At 40.2% G+C, this 19,648-nt stretch overlaps 1 protein-coding gene across 2 annotated transcripts in view; it reads right to left on the bottom strand.

The window, feature by feature from the left end:
- adamts17 (ADAM metallopeptidase with thrombospondin type 1 motif, 17) overlaps window positions 1-19,648 on the bottom strand; it is a 126,708-nt gene that overhangs the window by 66,718 nt on the left and 40,342 nt on the right. For both annotated transcript variants that reach the window (XM_030413831.1, XM_030413832.1), the window contains exon 8: window positions 4,143-4,248. In XM_030413831.1, the coding sequence (XP_030269691.1) occupies window positions 4,143-4,248 (106 nt within the window). The remainder of the gene's footprint in view (window positions 1-4,142; window positions 4,249-19,648) is intronic.

Genomic DNA, 19,648 nt, shown 5'->3' with positions numbered 1-19,648 from the left:
AGCCAGGAAGGAAACGGTTCCAAGCCACTCACTATCCTGACACCCATCCATTATATTATTTCCAAGTGAAAGAGATGATCCTGCCCCACAGCCGATTACAGCCAATGGAATATAAGGGGAGGAAGGTCTGGATTTCTGGATCTGGATCTGTGAGGTGATGGCTCAACGCCACACATTTCAGGATGCATTGCAGGCAATTCATTATTGGAAAGGACGAACCCACGCAAAGGGAAGTAAACCCTGTACTACTTGTTTAACATCATCTCACACTACATTGGGACTTGACAGCAGAAAATATTTCACATGTGACTGTTACAGTGTAGACTCTTGAAGTTGTTTTTAAAGGAATGTTCAGTTTCAGAGGTGGATGTTGTACAATTTTTGTCCCCAACCGTGCTCTCATATAATTAACAGTATTACATGGCCTATAATTCAAATCTCTGAAGAGAGAGGAAAGGAGGGTTTAGGGCATTTCACACTGCATATTCTTAGGACAGGACTATCCTTAGCACTAGGCAAATTATGTTCTTACTAATGGTTCAGGTAAGTTCATCTTGTTCATTCCTTTTTGTAATTTCTTTTTACAAGGCTGCCATTCACTATACTTTGTTTGCTATCGTTGTACTCAACTGAAACAATACATCTTTGTATGTAGAGGTCACATAGTCGAGTGATTCTAGGGGCAAGAATGTTGCAAGAGTTTCTTCGAATGTCAAATGGCTTGGTCACTCTGTCAAAAGAGACAAAGTCGTCAGACTTCTTAAATCTATTTCTGCAGACATAATTATTCAGCAGGAAACCCATATAAATGCAAGTGAGTAATTTCGACTTAGGTGCAGCTGAATATCACAGGTTTATAAATTGCCATTCACTTCTGCCTATGGTGTGGCCCGAGCTCTTCAGGAAAAAAAACAGTTTCATTCCTGTGAACAATACTCAATATTTATGGCCTTAAAGATCAATTTATTGCATCAGATCGAAGTCGGGTATCCTGTTAACTAACCTTAAAAAGATAAATCCTGCAGCACTGTTCTCCTGTTCTGTTGTTTCTGTTGTCTGATTATGCAGTGCTTTCATACAGTGGTGTAGATTTGTCGGTCCAGGTGTGTGTGATGGAATTTGAGGGATGTCTGTCAGCGATGTGGCCTGATTTGTCCACATGAGACGACAACCCTACTATAGATAGACTTATAAGATAACCTGATGAAGGTCTGAGTACCAAAATGTTGTGAAGTGGACAGTATGCAGGAGTCTTTTTCCTGATTTTGTTGGCCCTTTGTCTTCTGTCGGCACCTGTCGATCCTCAGGTGTGCAAAAGTTGTGCTCTGTGATATTATACTTAAAAAAAAACTAGGATTGTTTTTAGCTGCATTTAGGCACTTCTATTGGGCTGCTATTAGGGTTCTAATGTTCTGGCAACATCCCACTGTGGATAGCGTGTCCTATTGAGACCCCAACTATTCCTTGCAAGACATCTCATATCATAGGCTAGATGAGCCTGGATCTGTTGGATAACTTGGTTTATATAAATTTGTTTCAACCATTATTTCTTACCCTTGTGGACAGACAAAATGATTTCATCTCTATTGAGGACCTGTATGCACTTGGAAGATACCATTTAGTCTGATAAAAGAAACAATTATCAGCTTCACACATCTTTTTCAATATTTACAAATAGGTCCAGTCCAAAATTTGACAAGATTCATCTTTGGAACTCTTCTGACGAAGTGTATTTTTGATGACTTGAAGAACCCTACTAACTCCAGGCGTCTTGTCTCAAAGTTTGTAGGTCCGTTTGACTCTTGTACTATAGGCTCCACGGTCAAAATTATGGATGCCTGAAAAGAGAAACATTTTCATAGATTTGTGTAAAGTTGTATTGATTCTGGCCCAAAATATCCAACTGGTACTCAAAGGTCTATAAAAGAACTATCTGCTCTCAAACCACTCCCACAGTTATGCAACACACTTTGATGGTTGTTGAGGTAAGGAGTCTGCACAGAGTACAAATGATACTAAAAGACAACACCCAGTCTGTTCACCCCCCTGCGGTTTAACAAAAGGTACAGACGTATCCGCAGCTGTACTTCCAGACTGCAAAGCAGCTTCTTTACTTGGGCTGTTTTGCTTTATCCTTGGTTAAGTATATGGCTTCTTGTTTGTTTGTTTTACTTTGGGTTTGTCAGCACTTTTTTGGCCTTGGTGCATCCTTGACTACTATTGTGCATGTACTGTACATTGGCAGCAGTCGGACACAGTGTGTGCCAGGTTGTTACCTTTCCCGGCCCCCAACGCTGGAGCAGAGCTGCTTCATGAAAACTGTGATAACTCCTGAGGGGCCTGGCATAGTCACAAAGCTGCTACAAAGGTTCATACATTTTGGCAATTATCATCAGGTTGGCATTAGCTGTGTATAACTGGCCTGTCAATAAGGCTTTTATGTGTGGACAGCAGGTTTCCTGCTTAAACAGACGTGTTACTGCCACACAGCAAAAAAATAAACAGCTTAGTTTGGCTCCCATGGACATCTCAGTCACTTTTGTTACCTTACTGCAAATCGTTTGTTTGTTAATAAATGGTGTCTTGATTCAGACTGACCTTCATCCCCAGTGGGAAGAAAACAGATGTTATGTAAAACCTGAAAGTAGAGGTAAACCTGCTTCAAACTCAATCACCAGACGTTCACATACAGACAGATCGCGAGGACCCAAATGATAACAGCAACGAAGTAACTGGATACTTTCCAGCACTGAGAACAACAGTTCTCAATGAAGTGGAGAGCTACTTGCAGTCAACCAACACCAACTGTCAGTGCAATCCAAAACCTGCCAGTGATGAAAAAGATCTTCCTGAAGTACAACACAGGAGTCCCTGCCAGTACAGCTTGAGAAAGACTCTTTAGTGTAAGAAAAGCCATTTGCCTGACCATTGGTGGATATTATCTCATCTTATTTCAGATGATGATTGATATCTGTTGCGATTTTGGCAGATGGTCAGATGGCTGGATAGTTTCTTCTCATGTAAACAACAACAACAGCCAGCTGGTTAACTAAGACTGGAAACTGGAGGAAACAGCTAACCTGGTTCAGTCTATTTTTTGTTCAACAACTGACATAGTAAAAAATTGAACTGAACATTGTTTGCATGCCAACTGTTTGACTTTCTTGTTTTTGTTTAGCTCACTACACTTTCCAAGTAGCTTGTACAAAACTGCACCAAGGCAAGACTATGCGATACAGTTATAGGCTTTGAAAACGCTATGAGTAGACCACGGGTTGGCATTTTTTGTCATTTAAACAGTCCATTCAGTATATGTCCTCCAGTTCCACAGTGCATGCTAGGTGTGGGCAATATGACCTAAAATTCATATTACAGTATATTTTAGTGGGCACCATGAGAAACCTTGAATAGACAATGTTTTATTTGTGATCATTCCAAGAGGAGAGAGTCAGGATGAAAAGAGGAGAAACTGGAGATCCTGGTAAGTTTGAAAATCAATCTGTCTGATGTGTCCTGTCGAGAGGGAGAGCTTGTTGTCACAGTAAACATCAGTCAGGCAACTCGTCCACTGACTATTTGTGGACAGAAGACACAGAAAACCTCTCCAGCCCATGATATCCTAACACAGCTTGCTTGTTATCCTTGAGTGAGACTCTCACAAAAAGCAACTTCAAGGTGTTTCACCGTCACTCCATGCTGGTCACAAAGCCATAGAGTGCTGGTTCGTTTATTGGACATAGTAAAGGTGTAACAAGGTCTGTACTGAACTCAACTTTGGTCTCTTACATGACCCCTGTTAGTGTGTCTGATATATTGGAACATAATTCCAATTGGTAGATACACAGAGTGTGAGCCAACATAAATTAGATTTTGCTCGTGATTTGGATTAGCTGTAACATGTTACTGTTAGGCCACTGCAGAGAACTGAGCCCAAATCCCAATTGTTTTATTGTTGTTGAGGTTAAGACTTACAGTATCTTGACCAAGGACATTGCAACATGTTGACTACAGGGGCCGAGGATTGAACCACCAACCTTTAGGTTAGAGGATGACCACTGTACCCCCTAAGCCACAGCCACCCGTAACAACATGAAACATTTTCAAAACACACCTGTCTGAAACTTGACCGCATTAAAACCTACTTGTGTCCCAGCTCGTGAGCGATGGTGAAGGCCAGATTAAGTCCATTGTCCTCTGCTAGCACACACTTCCTCTTGGCACTGCAGATGCCACCCAAATAAGCAATACCTGCAACACAGTGACATGACATGACATAAATTTCATAAATAACACTTCCAATTGTGTTTTATTGAAACACTGGGTAATACATTCAGTGTACATTTACACACTTCAACCATACCCAAGGTCACATTAGAAGATGAAGGTTATAGTTCCTTTCACATCCATTTCTAGGCCTCAGATAGCCCTGCATATAACACACTATACCTCAGCTGACAACCACGAAAATAACGGGAACAAGCTGCTGTGGCTCTATGAGGCCGTGTAGTTCCAATCATGTGATGTTGCAAATGTATCTCGCCAGGCTGTGCGCTTGTATCAGAACACACAGTGACTCAAACAAGCAACACCCTATGAGGAACTACTGGCAGCTACGGGTGTGGTTTTGATTTAACGACCAGCAAGAAATGCGTCTATTTATTTGAAAACCTCATTGGTGGCTCTTCAAGGGGAAGAATGGCATTGAGGCTTTTCTCAATGGAAAACACGTTTTCACTCTTTTCCCAACAGACTTCTGTAAGTTTTTACCAACTGCCTCCACTGGTGGGAGCACTCTCCTGCAGTTGATCTGATTCATTGAAGTTAGCTTGTAATAGATGGTGATGCATAAAATGGTTTGTCCAATCGCCAAGGCACATATTATTTGGAAGTGCCTGCCCATTTTCAAAGAGTAGCTTTCCAGATGGTTCTGTGTAAGAAACCATCTGCCATGTTAGGTTTACAGTTAAACTCACTGAAAGTATTATGTAGAGATCCATGCAATGTTTTCTGATACGAATGGCAATAAGCAGGTCCTATCAATACAATTGTATATGAACAGCAGTGTATGACAGCATGACAAAAATGTTATAATATCCATACAGATACATAGAGCTGTAAAACCTGTCCACCATTCAAGCCAAGTCTCTGCTTCAGATTCAGATGGCCCTTGTTTACACCAAACATATGCTCAATGTAAAGGGATAGGGGGACTTTACTTTAGTTCAGTGTTTTACAACTGTGGTCTCAAAGCACCCAAACAGTAGTTCATGGTCACTGTTGTCTTCATTCTCAACAACTTCCACCACTGGTATCAGAAATGTAAGAAAACAGTCCCCATAAAATATTGCTAATATTGCGGGGGTTTTTTTGCCAATATTGGCCAAATTAAAATTTCACCAATTTCATGCCAGCAATTAATTTTCTAAACAATCACTATTTTGTGTCCATATCACACATATTCATGTTCTTATGGTTTGTTGGAATGACCAGACACAAAAGCACTAAAATGTTGACCAGAGCAAGGGTTGGGCAATATGGCCTTCAAATAATGTAGTGTTATCTTTCGGTTTTAAAGCGAGCGACCTGTCCGGTCACTAGTCCTCAGCTCTACCCACTGAGCTACAGCCGCCCTAAAGCGATATATGATCAATCTTGCCTTTTTTCAAATCTCCTCAAAAGAAATTCATAAAAGCTGGATTTGAAATTTCATATCATACATGGAATATCATATTATTGTTAATCAGATACCTCAATATCGATATTGCAACAATATTGTTGGAGTGACTATTTGTACTATTCTAAAATTCTACCACAATAAGAATTTTTATTTGTATATTATGACTAAGTGGGTGAAGAGAAGTATTAGAACATGTCGAACAGTCTAGTAAGTTTAGAAAATGACATCACTTTACTGTAATGCAGCATTTAAAACCAGGAAAAGACAACACTTTCGACACATATAAAGATTTCCATCCTCGACGATATATAGTCTCATACCATGATAACGATAATACCAAATACTACCTAGCCCTACCCAGAACATATTAATTCATTATCAAGCTCCAGTGACTGTAAATTGTCTAAATACACAGCAAACAGAGGCAGTCAGCTGAAACTGTCGCTGCATCTGAACTCAGTGATGTTAAAAGATCCATTAGTATACTGCAACACAGTAACTGCATTACGGGTGTTGTTCTCATATATTGGGAGGCCAGAAGAAAATGCACCATTTACCCATGTTGATCTGCTCTGCAATAACAGCCCACATGTGTATTTGACAAACAAAGGCAATATATTGTTATTTTGCCTTGAGAATATACTACAAATTATGATGAATGTGAATGATTGGAACAGAATGTACATGTTGATATAACATAGGTAAAGTATTTAATAATGTATTAGTTACTGACACAAATAATGAAAAAAAAAACGTGTAACATTGTTATTGGGATCCACAGATGAAACCATTTATCGTGGGTTACAAATACTTCCCAAGATTTCCCTCGGTCCCCCTAGGTAGCTTTGAGCTTCAGCTGGTCAGGGTGACAGACCCCCAACTGACCAGTTTAACAAAACTGCAGCTCCCTCTTCGTTCTCCCTTGTCTTGCCCCCAGCTCTTTCTCCTGGACCCCCTGTCTTCTGAGCTCTCCTGGATCACCTCAGCAGGCCTACAAAACTCCTCTCCACAGCAGCAAGACAAGGTCCTTTTCGTACCAATGCTCAGTTAGCACCAGCAGCTGTGACACGGAGCTTGCAAGCTAACTTCACAAGCAAGAGGAACAAAAGCAGACAGCTGCTACTTCGGCAAAGCAATTTTACCATTATAATCATTAGACTCTGCAAGGCCAGGACAGCACTTTTCAACACTGGCATTACAATGGTCTCCTGCTTGGAGGGGGGGGGGGGGGTAGGAACCATCGGAACCTTTTCTTCAAGGACTGGTAACACTGAACTGGGCCTAGATAGCACACATAGAGTAGCATGGCTCAGCTCAGGACTGTCTTTGGTTGATGTAAGTGCAAGTTGAATGTATTAGGTTAGAGTGTTGTTGTGATCTCTTATTGTGACACACACACACAAACACTCACTCACACACACGTGTATATAGTAATTATTAGTTACATAGTGTGCTTTCATTGTTTGTGTTAAGTAAAAGACTTTTAAACCTACATGCTGTCTAGTTAATATTGTACAACGGTGATTGTTGCCAACCTCTGCTGGCTATCATATTACTTCTTCAGGGGCGGTGCTCCTAACCCTAACCCCTAACCCATCCCACCAGTGGTGCAAATGATATCTTATTCAGCATATGGCTATAGATTGGATGCTGCAAATGGTTCATGACATTTAGTGGATATTCCTGCTGCTTGCCAGCCGTGTGACTTTTCAACTAAGTGGGTGATATTAAATCTCAGTTTGATGGTTGTTTCTGTAAATGTGTAGACATCATGTATCATTTGAAATGACTGGACACCACAGGATAAATACATTAAATGCATTGCTCTCTCGTTGTCTATAGCTACAATATTGTGCAGAATGGACCCATTTAGTAAAATCCAAACATGGTGATTTTGTATTGGACGAGGCTCAGGCTACAGCTCTCTTCAATGGAAACATTATGGGTTGATGAAAACAGATGTTGGCCTGGATTTGGACGTGTGTGTTTTTTCCTTCTTCACTAGTTTGCCATTTTACAACCATGCATGCTTTGTCAGAGGCTGCAATTATGTGTGCATAATATCTATGATCTGAGACAATTATAGGAAACAACCTTGATATATTCATTCAAATAAAGCAGGTCAGAAATATTCATTTCTTTGTTACCCATGCAGAAGGTTGTATTTAAACGATTGTTTACACGGCTGCTTTAATCTTTAACAGTGGCAATGAGAGATATATACAGGGGAGCGATTGTGTCATGGAATAACAGCTGAGTTCCTGACAAAAAGCATGTTCTTTTAAGAATCTATTTTTCCATATAGTAGCTGTTGCTCATACACTATACTCTAAATGATAATCGCTGTATTTCCCTTGTATGCCCCCCCACCAAAGCATTCTTGCACTCTTTTCTTCACATCCCACGACTGAGTGAGAAACTGTCAGTACGAGGACGACATAACTTAAGTCAACAATTAATAAAGCTGTTAACTCACAATCGACTGAAAGGCATCTATATACTAACCACTCACTTGCGTTTGAACCATTCCAACACAGAGCCGTGATAAAACCTCCATGGGCCCCAGTGCAGTTTCATTAGTTGCATCATCATATATTTTTTAGGCCAGTGGTTGGGTGAATGAAGAAGATTGATTGAAGCAAACTCCAGCCCTAATGTTCCATAGTTCTATTTTTTTTATTTAAACTGATTAACAGTAGGTAAAGATGGTGGTTAGATGGTGGTTTGTTACAAACAACTTTACCCTGACCAACTCCCATATAGCTTCTATACCGTAAAATGGACCAGAACAAAAGCAACCAGAAAACATTATCTGTGCAATACTTTTACCTTCTCTGAACTGTTTCATTAGGTAGGAAGCAGACTTAGTTAACTGGGTTAAAAACAACTAACTAAATATTATTTTGGTGTCAGTGACATCGACAAGCACTCAGACACACAGAAGTTGTAAGCAATGAAAATGTTGCATTTGCAGTGCTGAGCCAACAACTTTCATTGGAAAGAATGTCCTGCCATGTTTGGTCCATGGACTGAGGTCCTCATTAGCTGGTCAGATTCCCTTCAAATGACACTAGTTGCTAGTACTAAGCAGGCCTTTACCATACTGGCTCTTTAAAGCCCATGTGAATAAAACAAAGCTGAGTGGTGAAGCTCCACAGTGAGGTCAGAGGTGTGGCAGAGATTTTCTGCAGCATCAAAGATCCGTTGAAGCCAGCACTTCTGAGAGTAAAGCCCCCGGACAAAGAGCTGCGATCCACAGCGCTGTGGTTATCAGCGCTGGGTTTTGACCTGGTGTTAGGGGCTAGCTGGCTGATCAAACAGTGATGTGTTGGCTCAGATAGCTGGCTGCACATCCAGCCAGACAGCCTCAAAAGAGCCACAAAGCCTCACCAGGCCTCTGGACTCACAGCACTGCGCTGCCCACAAGCAGATTCGGCCAGCCATTTATTTTGCGCTAATTAGCCGTTACGACATGAAGGGCTTTCCATTGAGCCACTGAATCCTGGACAGTCGAAGCCCGAGTGCTGACAACACAGGCCTGAGTCAGCCTGGAAGAGACGCTTTGTTCACCCTCTCACACACACATACACACACACACACACTCAAATATGCACACATGCTTGCAAATAAATCACATATAAATACTTGTTCACCGCAAACTGACCCCACCTATAAACATACCACCCACATATACAGACTCTACACACATATGTACAGTATGCTCACATTTGCACATATATATACACAGACATTTATATAAAAGTAGTACTCTGCACATGCATACACTGACATTACAAACATTGCACACACCCAAACATAAACACATACAGATACAAGCATCCATGTGCAAATACACTGTAGTGGTACACATGTACAGTCTAATGCAGACAAATACTCCACAGTCATAAGTTTTTGTTGATTCTTTCAAATTGATGTTTAATCAAACTACATGGTAAGGCTGGACTGCACTATATTTTAAGGCGTTAGTACATTGTTTTATGTTTAAGATTAGCGTTGTCTCACAATGTCTAAAAGTATAAATATGTAGTTTGCCTTTGTTATATATCTACATTTAAAAAAAATATTGTTAAAAAGATTTCCTTTTTGTGGACAGTTTAAAACTTTAAATGCACTTGCATTTATATTGTGCTATTCTAGTTTACCAACTACTCAGAGTGGTCTACATCTTGTCAAATTCATCCATTCATACACACATTCATACACTGATAGCAGAGGCTACCATGCAAGGTGCCAACCTGCTCATCATTAGTGATACAGCACTTAGTATCCAAAGCGGCCCACAATATTCCCATACATTCACACCCCATTGGAACAGACATCAGGAGCATGTCAGAAAAGCAAAAGTAAGAAAACCTTTGGTGTATGCACTGAGTCAGCAGCCATCATTGGAATGAATGAAAACAATCATGCAAATTGCTATATTCCTGTTATACATCTGTAGCGTTAACTCAAATTAGCTATAAATCATATATGTCTACGAATGTAGTTGTCCTATTCGTTACTTTGGCTGTATACCTTTTCAATATGTGCGCACACACACACACACACACACACACACACACACACCAGACAGGGTGTGATCAGATGATTTGTGCAGCGTCACCTCCCACAAGTCAGCAGCTACTCCATAAAGTTTCCTGTCATCACGGCCTTGTTCAACATCAACATCCCACCAACCCCCTAATCTTCCAGTTACATCTCTGCTCCAGTAAAGCAAACACAGGAAATAGGATGCTGCTACAAATATTACTTTTATCCCAGGCCCATCCACCACCCCAACATCATTGCCTCCAGTCCTGTTCTGCTTCACTGTGGCTTCCATCAGTTTGCTGATATATGAGAGCAGCATTTCTTCCTTTAAATATTTCCTATCCGTCAGCCTCTGTCACTTTCTGGTTCACATGTAGCCTAAAACATACGTTATTTTAGCTGGAAAACAAAATGAAAAAAAAAAAAAGATTCAACATCCTGTTCAATGACCTATTTAGGGACTTCTAATATGAATAAACTTGTTATTGAGATGTCAGAGGCAGACAAGATTCAGGGAGGAATGCTGACTTTTTTGGATGAACATTGTGAAATATACATTAACTGAATATTGACCAAAAATATGAAACACTGGCAAGTCATGTGTTGCTCCATACTGTAGTTTTTGTGTAATCTTTCTGACAAACCAACCAACCAACCAACCAATGGACTCAGGTGAAAACACAACCTCCTTGGGGTTCATCACATGTTTGTCACAGGGGCTAAGTCATTCAAGTTACAAATAAGAGCAACATATTTTGTTTTTTACAAAATGATATGTTTGAAGCAATAAGGAGCTTGCAGAATTATAAAACATAAGACATTTAATTACCAAAAGAACCAAAGTAATACGATTATGAAGTCCTCAATCTGGTGTAGGGGTCTTTCAGTAACCATGTGTACTAAATACTTTCATCAAATACATTTTAGAGGACATCTTGCCATCTGGATTATGTTCACAAGCCATGGATCTTTGTAGTCCAGGTAGAGTAAAAGTTCTTATTCCTCAGAAGTCATAGGGATAATGCTGGGGTGGATGGTAGGTGTAAAAAGTGGCACTGGAGAAGAAGGTCCATATTAGGTTTAGACTAAAATAATTAGGTTCAGGTTAGGGAAAGCTGGTTGTTAAACATTGATAAAACCAAACCTATCTTATCTCATTTCAATACTGACCAAGCAAGATCATGATCATTCCGTAACCTTAAGCAAGAGCTCTGAGTTGCTTAAATACCACACGCTCTAATTTCACAGTCCACATAGTTAATTCACCCATTGTTAAAATCAATTTATGGATTAATTTAATAAAAATGACTCAGATGAGAGAAATCATGAAAAGGAGCCAAGTCATCCAAATTATTCTGTGTATGGTGGAGATGTTTGTACAGTTGAATAAAACAAATGAACGTCTAAAGCCCCCCCTGGAGTCTTATCAAATGCTACTACATGGCCACATTTGTGTGTATTTGGGGGCCTTTTGACATGAAAAAGTGTGAGACAGCCTGGAGAAGAGAAACAGGGAGGGGAAATGTGGGTGGTAGGGGTTTTGAAGCAGGACCTTTTATGAGTGCTGTGATTATAGTGAGGCTCAAAGTAGGTCACACACTTTGGGCCTGCTTGCACAAAGAGCAGGAGTGTTCTCATTGTGCAGGAAGATTAGCAGGTTGAGAGTATTATGGTAGGGCAGAGCCGTGCAGGGCCAGGCATGGCCAGGAGCTGCCACAATGCCTCACAACACACAGCGCTGCCTCTGTCTGCGTCTACTTCCATTACCTCATAGCTATGCTGATAATATGTGATAGCGTGTGGGAAGTAGCGCTATGTAGGGTCAAACTGAGATATGGATTCAATCAGAGCACTGGAACACTCAGTTTCTTCCACACTTACTGTACTTTATTAGCCATGTAATTAATACATGCTTGTCTACATGCCAGTGGATCCATCATTACATATATAAATTAGTGAGGAAAGCTTTGTTGGGACTCACAACACTGGATATATGGAAATGCATATGGTCACCAAATGAAAAGGAATCTCTATAACAGCTTTAGGCTTTATTTACACATGCCTGATGAATCAGTTTGCGAGGCAGCTGGATTCAGTGTGATTCTGTGATCCAGCAAATCCATTTTGCCAGGCTTCAAGCTTCAGTATGCCCACAGTAGTTCCTTTGAAGAACTGCTTGCAGCTATGGGTGGGGTTTAGGTGTGTAGATGGAAGAACTGTTTTAAAACAATCCTGGTGGCCCATCCAAAGTTTAGCTCGGATACTAGCATCAGTTCTATCAGAACTGGAGAGTTTATTTCATTGAAAGAAGATAAAAGCATAGCACTGAAGACTGTTCTCGATTGAAAATATGTTTTCATTCTTCTCTTGACTGGCAATGGCAAGAAATGAAGCTCAGTGCAAGTTCAATCAGGAAGACTGTCTTTTCATTCACCTCTCTCCCTCCATTCACCTGACATGGTGTTTCTTCATGTACTCTCTCCATTTAACCAACCAGATCTTCCACAAACACTTTCAGCAATCACATCTCTGCTGTCAAATATAAAACCGCTCTTCTCTCTGCTGTCAGCCATCATTTCAGGGTATCGTGCGACCATCCCCCTCCAGCTCTTCATCCAGTGGCTCCCACCACGTCAACAGATTTCCAGGATCTGTCTTCCTCCATCACCACAACCAGTGTCCAGACTCAAATATTACTTCATCACCATGGAGTCTAGTGGTCAAACTTTCTTTTGTACACGTGGAAATAAATCTTCATGTTCACTCATAAAAATGAACAAGTCACTCTTGATTGAACTTGTTTTACCAACTGGCTCCACTGGTGGTGGTGCTCTCTTAATGTCAATCAGATTGGTTGAAGTTAGCCCGTGGTATACGTTGATAGGCAGATTATTCTTTGGGAGTTCCTGCCCTTTTCAAATCAGTTTCTAGCAGCACCTTTTTGAGATGGTTTTGTGTGACAAACATCTGGTGCTGGTCCATGAGACAAAAACCTACATTTGAATTACAATGTCACACCTATGAAGGTCTGCGGTGCACTGCAACCATTTTAATTATTATCTAATCCTTAAAGAGATTTATAAATAATGAAAATGTAATCGTGAAAAGTTAAAAAGTTTAATCCGGCCAATTGGCACCCAGGTCAACACTGAGCAGCTATCACAGGAGACTGTCCTTCCAAGGACAAAGACAGCATGAATGGTTTCAATTAGTTCCCAGAAACAACACACACTCAGTTGACAATTAATTAGGTAAAGCTAGCTAACTAATGCAGCCTAAAGGTAGGTTATAATGTTCATTTTTTGTTTAAGCTGTTTAAAAAAGGTGTTAATTTAACAAAAGAGTCAATTTAGAGGATGCGGTTTGCGGAGCTCTATAACTGTTTTGCATTATATAGAGAGATGTTTCTGTTATTTGGCTCATCCTGACTGGTATAAATGATGGTGACAAAGATTGTTTCTGGCTAAAGGAATTACAACTTCAGCCTGTCTGGAGCAAAGGTGGGTGAGATTATAATGCCACAAAGTCCGCAGTGGGAGGAGATTGGGGTGGATGGACGGAACAACAAAACATTGGAATTTTAACGATAAATTCCTCTCACCATGACCACTGACGTTCCCTAATCTTAACCAAGTGGTTATTACTGGAAGCATCAAGCTGAAGTGATTTGAACTAAAATATATGCAGTATATAACCTTAATTAAGTAACTATTTTTAATATTTTTGTGGCATAGACACCTTTATTAAGCAGTAGACAGATAGGAAATATGGGAGAGAGAGGGGGATGTGACATGCAGCAAAGGACCTCCGGCCGGAATCGAACCGGGGTCGGCTGCATTTATGGCATGCGCTCTAACCACTCGACCACCTGCGTGCCAGTAACTATCTTTATTCTACACTGTGATTTTGGGTCTCTGTAAATAAATTAATCAAGGCGTATGATTTGGAACTGCTCAATTTGGAAAGTGTAATGAGATGACTTTTGTTGTGAATTGGCACCATACAAGTAAAGATTGATTGATTGATTGAGTTTTACAGGGCTAAATGTTTCTGAATCATTTTTCACCAAATATTACCATGGAGGAAAGAGCTTTTTGGCCAATCAAGATTGTCACTCACTCAGGTTTTATTCTAAGACATTAGCCGGCACGTTTTCCTTCTGACAACTGCTTCTGTCTAGGCGGAATGAAGAAGAGGTCTGGAATTGAAGGCCATTGTGGACAACAGAGATATTCAGCCAAGGGGCAAACAGGATCTTTTTCACCGTGCCCAGCTCAGATCATAGAGCAGCGATCCTCAATAGGCAGCCCCCGGGCTGCATCTGGCCCGCCGGCCTCCTGTTTGTGGCCCCTGAACTGTTATTCCTTTACCATGTGTTTTATTTTGGTTGGGTCAGCACGTGTACACCAGGACTTGTCTCCATGCCAACGATACACAGACAGCTGGGTCACTCACTTCTGCGAGCGCAACATTTAACTTTCACTTTCGTTTTCAGAGCAGTTCGCGTACTCACATTTTGCCTGTTGTAAAAGATTGAAAATGGCGTGTTTCCAAGTAAACTGCTATTACAAAGAGGACGGTGAAATCCGCGACTCAGAGTAACAGGGATTTAAGATTTGCATTCATTCTCCCTCTGACTAGGACAAGCCCGAAGTATCTGACTGTGCAGTGGTAACACATTACGCCAACACCAACAGAATACCCAAGATTCATTGCGCCACAGTCCGCGCGGGGCGTTACAATATGCCAGGAGAAGCTGTGATGAAGATTTCCAATTTGACACGGCAACATGAGACGAAGCATAGGAATTTTGAAGAGACATTTCCTCAAAATTCAGCGATAAGCACAACACAAGTAAATGCACTGAAATCGTCATATCAAGCCGCAAGCAGGATTCTTGTCACATCTATGTCACAATGAAATAAAATAATGCATGACTGAAGTGATGGACACAATGTTTGAAGGCAAACAAAAAGAGGAAATATTCAACTATGTATTTTAATTTATGTTAAACTGAAATTACATTTTATTTTAATTCGTATTTTGTTGTTTAGAATGAAAAGGACATTTTGTTTTGAATATTACAGTATTATTGCATGTGGCCTGACCGACCTCAATACATGGACCTTTGAGTCATTGAAAGACTTTGTGGCCTTTTAAGATTTGTATTTGAGTATCCCTGTCATAGAGCAACCACCTGCTCAGCGAACACCTAGCAGTCCTTGCATCAAGGTGTCATGTTACTAATATTACACCCCGTCACACAATTGCATAGTACATGACAGAGCAAACAAATACTAAGGTAAATTGTAATCACATTCAGTGGTTCAGGTTAAAATCAAGAAGTCAGAATTAAGGATGTAAAAAAAGTCAAAGGCCAAGCAAACTAAGGCCAGGCTGAGAAATAAACTGGATCAAAACCATTTTGGTGCAATGGAGTGAGGGAATTGTGCCTTTAGATGTATAATTTTTATTTAGATGAAAGCAACATTTCTGTAACATATTTTTGGTTTGCTCTAAGACATGACTTTTTGATTCTCCCAGAATCAAAAAGTCATGTCTTAGTTTGTGTTCTTGTTCACATTTCTTCTTCTTTCTTCTTTTTTCCTGTGTGTATAAGACAATGTGTCATCTGAGAACAGCTTTGATGATACTGTTTTAAGTACAAAGGGTGATGTTTCTGGAAAGAAAATTGCTGAAAGTTTTGTCTGCTTGGGGAGAAGGATTGAATAGCCACCCACTTGGAGGGGTTGGCTCTGTTTGATGCACAAAGTAAAGATCAATGGTCCATTGTGTGATATAATAACGGGATAAGTAATAGGAATATTCTTTATTTGATGGGTTCTCTGAATGCCAACAATCAAGTATGGGATCGGTCTAGCTTAGGGTTAAGGACTGGATTGAAGTCACCTCTGATAATGAATAAGCCTTACTCACTAACACCCACAAACATCTGGCTTTTTCCTTTAATGTGAATGGGAACAATTTGGATTATTTCCCACATCAAATGACTGCAGTAGTCACAGGTGTTTATCAGCTCAAGCTCCGATTGGCTGTGATGGAAACAACACGCTTGGGTGGGAAGTAAATTTTAATTTGTTACCAGGCGCAACTTCTGTTATTAGCTCCAGAAAAACATTAATTCAGACTGTTATTGATTAAGGCTCTTTAAAATAAGTTTTCACATCTTCTCGATGTACTCTCATGAGGTATGTGATCTACGATTCTGCTGTTCAATTCAATGATTTCTGAGAGTATAGTGTATTAAAAATCTAGATTGACATCATTAAGCCCATACATGCTGACTTTTGTTATGTTCACAATTGTGGTAAGTCCATTAATAATATAAGTGCAAATAGATGAGTCAAAACTGTTATTTTGTTTAAGAATAACAGTTTTCTTTAGACAAATTTAGAGAATATGTGTGCTATCTATTAAGTTCTGTGTTTAAATGACTTCAAAGGGCTTCAGTCATAGGTACCATGACAAGTTCATTAGGGGTCAACGACGATTATCAGCCTCGCTGATAGTGATGTTATCTGAATTTTACCGTTTATATGTTACTTTTGCACAATTTAGGAAGCCCTAGCACTCTGGGAATGTAAGGGCTGTTATGTAGCTCTCTGTTTTACATGTGGTCAAAGTCTACACAACATTAATGCAACATAACCTACACAATGAATGGCATTCTTTGTTTCTGTATCATTCAAATACTAAATGAGTATCATTTTTTCATCCTTTTTATGTGTGGAAGGGTGCAGGAAAACAGATGAGCATGGACAGCCATTCTGTTCATACTAAATTGGGTATCCACATACACACTCACATTCCACAAATGTGCAGTCAGCACGAGTAGATATATGCATTCCACATGGTCATAAATTTGTGGGGGTTCGTGGTCGTCTGCACATATGTCAACACCCGCTCTCTTGAGCAGCTGATGTAATTTACGTCACAAGGTTCCCTTCACACCTGCAGAAATGTGCTTTAAGGCCTCAAGCTGATGATCATTAAAATGAAAACCATTATAACCTTTTCACACTGAGATGTGTTTGCTCAAGAGACATGCTTTTGATCTCCATGTATTTCAGTGAAGTAGCTCATAGTGCTCCGGTGGGTCATAGCAACATTGTGATGTGGCTCTGTTTTTCTGTCAAGGAGTGAAAGAAGAAGTGTCTACAGAGGCACATCATGTCAAAACACACTGGACTATTTTTGAGTAATCGTTGTCTCTCTCTCACTGACCAAACATCATCAACATCTGTCAGTTAGCCTGAAAGTGGGAGGAGGGATTAATGAGAAACAGTGAACCTGGTAAAGAGCATTTAGAAATGATGTCAATGATTCCAACAAAGGGTCAGGCTTTGGGTGCATGACACCTTGTTGATAGACATTTCTGGTCAGGCCATAGGCTGCTGTCCTCTCATTGTTTGGACCATAGAAAGGTCACGGACAGAAAAGTGGGGCTGCTCAGAGGTTGTTGGTCCTGATTTGTGCGATATTCAAATCAAATACATGTAGAAGTAAAAAGTACAATGTTTGCCCCCCAAATGTAGTGGAGTGTATGTGTGAGATAACATAGAACAGTACCTTAAAACTGTACTTAAGCACAGCACTTCAGTAAATGTACTGTTTATGTACAAACTAGAAAGCCTCTGTCTGAGACAGGTTTAATGCAGAAGACTCAACATTAATCCGTTGACATTGTTTCAACCTTCCAGGTTCTTTAGGTAAAGCCTCTGTTTGTGTGGGTCACTTTGTCCTGCCATGGGAGAATTCAAAACTTTTATACCAGGATTAAACCTTCAACTCTCTAATGACGTTTCACTTCTGTTCTCCTAAAAATCCCTCATCTTACCTGGTCAACAGCTTAACATTCAAAGATAAATACATTCGAAAATGCAACACTATATTGAATAGCTTGCTAGCTTGAATGTGTTTGCAGTGAGAGTCATTCAGAGTGTAACTACAAACAGGCTGGTTGTGTCAGGACCTGCAGCTGAGAGGAAAACAAGGAAGTGAAGGAAGAGATTAGCAGGAAAAATAGTAGAAAAGCTCTTTCCACACTCCTGTGGGTCAATGAGGCTGAGGTGACACGGTCCACTAAGCATCAGTTAGGAAATACCACCATCTGCTCTCTACATGCACCTACTATACACTAACTGTCATCCTGCTTATGAACACTTTCAAGAATCAAAGAAAGGCAAAGGTGTATTGTCAACTGTTTTTTAGTTTTATTTTATGCTTTGCTTACATGGCACATATTCTAGAGCTACAACCAATAGAGACACTGCAACTACTTTGATGATCCTTTCTCTAGTTGCCACATCTCCAGTATGAGGTTTTACTGCTTTTATCTGTTTCACATAATTGTACATGGAAATTGTTTGTCAGACAAAAAAAAGACATTTGAAGAAATCACTTTGGGCTCTGGGAAAATATTGTGAACTTTTCACAGTGTTATGACATTTAACAGACTAAATGAATAATTAATAATGAAAATAATCATCCGTAGCAGCCCTGATGAATTACAGAGAAGAATTCCCTTAACCCAACTCCACATCTTTGGGATTGAACTGCAACCCTCACAGAGAGCCAGGACTTAAAATCTTACTCTTATGGCTAAATGGGATCAAATTCCCGATGCTAGATTCCAACACTCTGTGAGTTTGGGCACACTGGCATTTTACTGGGTTTCCTGTAACTATTTCATATTAACAATCCTTGGTTGACATGTGATCACACAAAGACACACAGGGCTCTATCTTATGCTCGGCGCAAAGCAGTGCACCGCGCAGCACAAGTGTCATTGCTAGCTTCAGACTGACGCAGATGTCATTTTCACGCCCAGCACCCACATTTTTTGAATAGCAAATGTTCCTGCGCCCACCTGTTCACCCCTGGGTGTGTGAAAAGTGACAGTGCCACAGACCAACAAAAAGCTGGTCTGAAGTCAAAAAGCAGTCTGCTTCCTGCTATTTAGAGGATGCATTAGATGCTCCAACACAGGCAGGTTCATACCGTTCATACGCTCTGATTTTATGATTTGAGAGGCTGCTTACCATGAACACAGTCATGTACTAAAACAAACATTGTGACACATAATCAGCAAAACTAGTCAGGAGTTTTTCAATAATCAATGACATTTATCAGCTGTTCCTCGTGACTAAATGCAAATGTAAATGTAGAGATACACATATGGTTTCTGCTGCTGGAGGATTGCTGCAGATAATGTCATTAATATTTCCTCATTAAGGATGTATTTCTCCCCTCTCATCCCATTGTTATTGATCAGGATGATGCTTTTTATGATCTGTCCCAACTGATCTACAGACTGAGATCCACACACATACAGCTGGACGACAACACCCCCCCTCCTCCTCAGTTTCAATTATGAACCACCCATAACTACTTAACTAT

The sequence above is a fragment of the Sparus aurata genome, chromosome 4 (genome assembly GCF_900880675.1).
Source record: "Sparus aurata chromosome 4, fSpaAur1.1, whole genome shotgun sequence".
NCBI lineage: Eukaryota > Metazoa > Chordata > Actinopteri > Spariformes > Sparidae > Sparus > Sparus aurata.
This window is presented reverse-complemented; position numbering and strand designations above follow the sequence as displayed.